At 40.5% G+C, this 6000-nt stretch overlaps 1 protein-coding gene across 6 annotated transcripts in view; it reads left to right on the forward strand.

Annotated features, from left to right (window-relative positions):
- The window catches only part of LOC105484936 (centrosomal protein 350), a 160477-nt gene extending 156439 nt beyond the window's left edge, over positions 1 to 4038 (forward strand). For all 6 annotated transcript variants that reach the window (XM_071076405.1, XM_071076394.1, XM_071076414.1 and 3 more), the window contains one exon: positions 3841 to 4038. In XM_071076405.1, the coding sequence (XP_070932506.1) occupies positions 3841 to 4005 (165 nt within the window). In that variant the 3' untranslated portion in view covers positions 4006 to 4038. The remainder of the gene's footprint in view (positions 1 to 3840) is intronic.
- The last annotated feature ends 1962 nt before the right edge of the window (positions 4039 to 6000 follow it).

Consider the following 6000-nt stretch of genomic DNA (forward strand, 5'->3'; position numbering starts at 1 on the left):
ATGTAGCACCTTCTATTTGGACTGTCCTAGTCACGAGGGAATCATAAATAAAAAGAAACAGCCCTTTAAGAGCTCACAGCCTAGTGGGAAAACAGATACACAGAATATAATTTAGCATCATAATTGCTATAATGGAATATGAAGAAAATAGAATGGGAGTGTAGAGGAAAAACTCCCTGAGTCTTCAAGTCAGAAACTTCCTTCCAGGTTGAGAGCTGTCCTTTAATCAAAAGAATGTAAATTAGCCAGGTGCAGTGGCTCACCTAATCCTAGCACTTTGGGAAGCTGGGGCAGCTGGGTCACCTGAGGTCAGGAGTTTGAGACCAGCCTGGCCAACATGGCAAAACCCCATCTCTCTGAAAATACAAAAATTTGCTGGGCACAGTGGCGCATGCCTGTAATCCCAGCTACTCGGGAGACTGAGGCAGGAGGATCACTTGAACCCGGGAGGCGGAGGTTGCAGTGAGCCAAGATCGCACCACTGCACTCCAGCCTGGGTGACAGAGCGAGACTCCGTCTCAAACAAGTGTAAATCCACCTAACTGACCTGTCTGTTTTTTCCCAACTTGTTCACAAGGATACAGTGAAAGACCCTGGCATCTGCTTGCTGAAATTGGGCCACATTCTATTTACTACATTTCTCTCTTCCACTAGCCTAATACCCTGTCTCCTCCTCCGCTCCCAAAAAACAAAACAAAACAAAAAAACTGTTAGTCTTTTAGATGTAATTAATTAGGCTGTTTATATTTTAAATGTGTTAATTTTTACATATGCATACATATATCTTCAGGAGCAGGATCGGGGAAATGAGTCATAGAATATAATAAGATCAGAAGAAAAAAAATAGAGGCAAATTTGCAGGCTATGAGATCCCTCAGTTGTTATAGTTGAAGTTCCAAATTAGACTCTGAGCTTTCTAAAGGCCAAAGAGAAATGGAAAAGTTCATGTTCTTTCTGAGTGACAGAGAAATAGTTCCTGTTCTTAAGTAGGAACAAAGCTTTTGCCAACACTGAAATCTTAGTTTCAGTGGGGGCTGCATTGAGGTTACACCGAGAGAAAGAATAAAAAATGTCATGAGCATGTATTTCTACTGCAGGCGCACAAAAGGTTTCCTTAGTGTTTCCTAAATTTTGTTATTGTGGAGGAAATTGCTCAAAGAACAGATATAATATTACAGGCCAAGAGAGGCTGTGCAGCATGGCTCATATCTGTAATCCCAGCACTTTGGAAGACCAAGGCAGGCTAGATAGCTTGAGCTTGGGAGGTGGAGGTTACAGTGAGCTGAGATCGTGCTACTGCGCTCCAGCCTGGGTGACAGAGTGAGACCCTGTCTCAAAAAACAAACAAACAAAAAAACAGGTGGGGGGGTCTGCAAGAACTGTTATAGAAAGGAATGCTGCACAATTTTGAGTAACAAATTCATTGGAGATGTGAAATTTTTTGTGCACACACCTAGACCATCCCTCAGCACAAGTTCAAGAAGTCTTATATTAGGCTGTTTATTATAGCATCCTTCATAAGAGAGGAACACCAATTCCATGGTAGGTTGACAAGTATTTCGTAGATACCCATGATTCTGTGGTCAAATATAGGAAACGCTGAGTAAGACAAGTTTCTTTACTGGTGGGCTTCTGTCTTATAGGCTTAATTACAATGTAACTCTCCCAGAGGGAGTTCTCCAGAACTTATTTGGCCATAGAACCCTTTTTGGTGGTACATTAGGGAACATAGGAATGAATGTTTACATATCCCCCAAACAACCTTTCTAAAAGAGAAAGAATGTGGCAGCCACCCTGTTACATATTTGTCAACTCCAGCCAAGGACATATGTTGGACAATACTATTCTTGCCCTGTCTTACTCTCTCAAGCTTCAGGATGATGTAGTCTCTTTTTTGCTAGAGTCTTCTTGTTTCCTCATAAGGCAAACCAGAGTACAAGTTCCCCTGTTCACTTTCTCTGCTTTTTTTTTTTGGAGACGGAGTCACTCTGTGGCCTAGGCTGGAGTGCAGTGGCACAATCTCGGCTCACTACAACCTCTGCCTCCTGGGTTCAAGCGATTCTCCTGACTTAGCCTCCTGAGTAGCTGCGATTACAGGCTCACACCACCACACCCTACTAATTTTTGTATTTTTAGTAGAGACAGGGTTTCACCATGTTGGTCCAGTTGGTCTTGAACTCCTGACCGCGTGATCCACCCGCCTCCGCCTCCCAAAGTGCTAGAAGTACAGGCATGAGCCACCACGCTGGCCCACTTGCTATGCTTTTTTAAAGATGAAACTATGATCTGGGCAAGCCAGGAGCATGTTGTCACTTGGCTTTTTGCCAAGTAAGACTTCTAGTTAGAGACCCCTGTCACTGCAATTAATTTTGCTGAATTTGTGACTAGATCAGGGTTCACTTCCCTATCTGGCCTCCATCCCATCCACAGTGTTATTTTGTATAGCAAATCTAATGTGGTTTTTTTGTTTGTTTTTGTTTTGTTTTGTTTTTTAACAGAGTTTCACTCTGTCGCCCAGGCTACAGTGAAGTGGTGCAATCTTGGCCCACTGCCACCTCCGCCCCCTGGGTTCAAGCGATTATCCTGCCTCAGCCTCCCTAGTAGCTGGGACTACGGGCACGTGCCACCATGTCTGGCAGATTTTTGTATTTTTAGTAGAAACGGGGTTTTGCCATGTTGGCCAGGCTCATCTTGAACTCCTGACCTCAGGTGAACCACCCACGTAGGCCTCCCAAAGTGCTAGGATTACAGGCGTGAGCCACCGCACCCAGCCAATCTAATGTATTTCTTTTAGAATAAAGTAGTTTTTTTTCCATGTATTATAAACAAGCAATAAATCTGGGGAGGTTATTTCTATTTGATTAGTTTTTATTTACCTAAGAATCCTAAAATGCAAAAAGAGCAAGTATTGTATTAATATAACAGTGATTCGAAAAATAAACTTAAGCAATATTACATTTGAAAACTACCATAAGGATAAATTTATTTATAACAAGTGTTATTCATTTATTATAATACTCCAGAATCACATTCAATATTGTCTTTTAATATATGCATTTTATAATTGTAAATCCATATACAGATGTCCCCTACGTAATGAAGGTTCGACTTAACTGTTTTTCAACATTACAATGGTATGAAGGCAACACACACTCACTAGAAACAGTACTTCGATTTTTTGAATTTTGATCTTTTCCTGGGCTAGTGATATGTGGTATGGGGGCAGCAGCAGTGGGCTGTAGCTCACAGTCAGCCATACCATCATGAGGGTAAACACCGATACCCTCCTGTGGACTGTGATGCAGATGATTCTGCCCAACTTTAGGCCCATGTACATGTTCTGAGCATGTTTCAGATGGACTAGGCCAAGCTATATGTTCAGTAAGTTAGGTGTATTCACTGCATTTTTGACTTAATGATATTTTCACTTTACAGCGAATTTATTGGACATAACTTCATTGTAAGTAGAGGAACATTTCTGTCTAATATTTTGTGTTCTCCTTCCATTAAATTCCTTATTCCCTTATGGTATGGAATTCCTTATGGAATACATATTCCCTTATGTTGACATAGACAACATACTGGTAATCTTTAATATCTATGAAATACTCCAATATTGTCAAATGTATTTTTGAAGTCATCTTGATATTATTTGGCAATTGAGGTTTTTAAAACTTTTTGCAATTTTAAAAGGGGTATTGATGTCATATGAATTACCTTTTTTCTCTGGTTTATTTCCTTGGGCTGTATTCCTATGGATAGGACTACAAAGTCAGCAGTTATATTTTCTAGCTTTTGTGTGGCAGGAATTTTCTAAGTTTGTTGTCTTCTAAATCCTAGGTTCAGGAGCTCCATGAGGAGGAGGCACAGTGGGTGAACTATGATGAGGATGAATTGTGTGTGAAGATGCAGCTCGCCGACGGGATCTTTGAGACCCTGATCAAAGATACTATTGATGTTCTGAATCAGATCAGTGAAAAGCAGGGGAGAATGCTACTTGTGTGACATCTTGCAAATAAATCGAACACTGAGTGCTAATGTGAGTCCTGGGCCTTTCTGCCTCCTGCTGTACACCCCATCGCCATCATAGCAAGAGTGCTTCTGGACCTTGTACTTATTCTTAAAGACTACCAGTATGGAGTTCATAGGACAATGTGGTATATCTGGTATTACAGCCTTTGCCTTTCGAGACTATCCACTGGATTAATTGGTTATTTTCGGTGGGCAGAGTTGTACAGTGTAATTGTATACCTCTCGCTAGCAACCCCACTGGGTCTCAGAGAGGGCCAAAAACAGCAGACTTACCTCTGAGTTTAGACTAGGGTATCACTTATTTGAGTCTGAAGTCAAGTGAGAGAGGTATAGATCAATGCATCACATCACTTTTGAAATGTAATTCTGGTCTATACTATGGAAGTCATAAATGGACATTATAGTCTCTAAACAGTATTAAACCCTTAACCGCTTCTAAAATAGGCAAGCTTAATAATGTCTGCCAACTTCACATTCTGGAGTTTATTTCATTTCTTTTTGAAGACCATTTTCTTCCATTATTGTAGTTGAGCAGCACCAAGTGGACTGTCAGGCTAACAGGAATAAGTGGTAGCCTTGCTTTTTGAGCACCATCTAAAGAATTTTAAACCTCTGCATTATGTTTAGTGTTCTCTGTGTGGGCGTAAAAACAAAGAAGTGCCCCTACTGAAGACTGGGCTCAAAAGGACCAATGCAGGGCTGGTTCTTCTACCCCTTGGTTTACTCCTGCACTTTTCTTACTCGTTCTGAATCTCTACCAGCTGCTCCCAGAATCACAGATACTCAGGACCATCTCAGGCATCCAGGCATGGCAAAGTGGAAATAATTCATTTTGGCCTTCAAACCTTCAACTCCCATCTTTCCCCAAGAAGTTAGAGATGCTGTTACTTGAATGATTTAGGAAATGAGTGTGTGCACCAAAGACAAAAAGATATTGTCTGTTGTTTGTGTGCTTGTTTTGTGCTATGGAACATTTTTTAATTTATTTTAAGATAAATTATTAAGTTGAAAATGTATGTCCCTATTCAGAAGTGAAAGATTCTTCTTGTAATAGTTAAACCTCCATCTTGAAGCTTCTTGGTTCAGTCTTTGCACAGGAACCTATGGTTTTAACAAACCAATACACATATTGAAGAAGTCATTTTAATTCAGTGAAACGAAGATGGGCTTTCCAAGATGACCTGCAGTAGCAGGATGGGATAAAATGATTTAAAGACACTGTACAATTTAACTCTGCCTCTCTTGCAGCATTGCTTCTCACAACTATTACCTGCATCTGAAAAAAAAAATCTATAGACTCCAGCTGCTACATTAGAGCATAAGAGATGCTCTCCTGGGACCCCAGTACCCTGCCTTCTTGACTGGTTTCTGTTCATCAGTCCTGTCCCTCTTCAAGTAATCTAGAAGAATGTGGAAACTCTTAGGCGCAAATGTAAATGCCTTAATATTGAAGGTCCTGGTTAGAAGCATGATCCAAGACATCCACTGGATTCATATTTACAAATATCCTGGAATGTTATAGCTTCAAAATGTGTTAGAAAAACCCCAAAGATGGTATAATCTTTAAGTGTGCACGTTCGTTCATTTCTGCATCTTCCCTCCAAACTTGCCTTTGCATCTTAAATATTTCACTATGCACACTCCCATTCCTCTTGGGTTTCATCTTGTCGTTATTAGAAATGTACTGAAATAATCATTGGAATATTTGCATTTTGCACAGTGACTGGTATGATAGCTCTTGACAAATAAGGAAAGCACTGAAATGTTGTGATTGGGTCTCGGGAAATGCTCAGATTGATGTCTTACCAGCATTTCTTCTGGGCTTGTGATGTTGAGCTGTAGTCTTGTAGCCATAATGAGCATATTGACTAAGAAAAGCAAAGGTTTCTTGGGGTTATTAACCAGTAGTGTGGAAATACTATTTTTATGTGGTCAAGGAAAAGCAAAGGCTTTTCTTTTCAGTTTGTG

Source organism: Macaca nemestrina, chromosome 1, assembly GCF_043159975.1.
Source record: "Macaca nemestrina isolate mMacNem1 chromosome 1, mMacNem.hap1, whole genome shotgun sequence".
Classification (NCBI taxonomy): domain Eukaryota; kingdom Metazoa; phylum Chordata; class Mammalia; order Primates; family Cercopithecidae; genus Macaca; species Macaca nemestrina.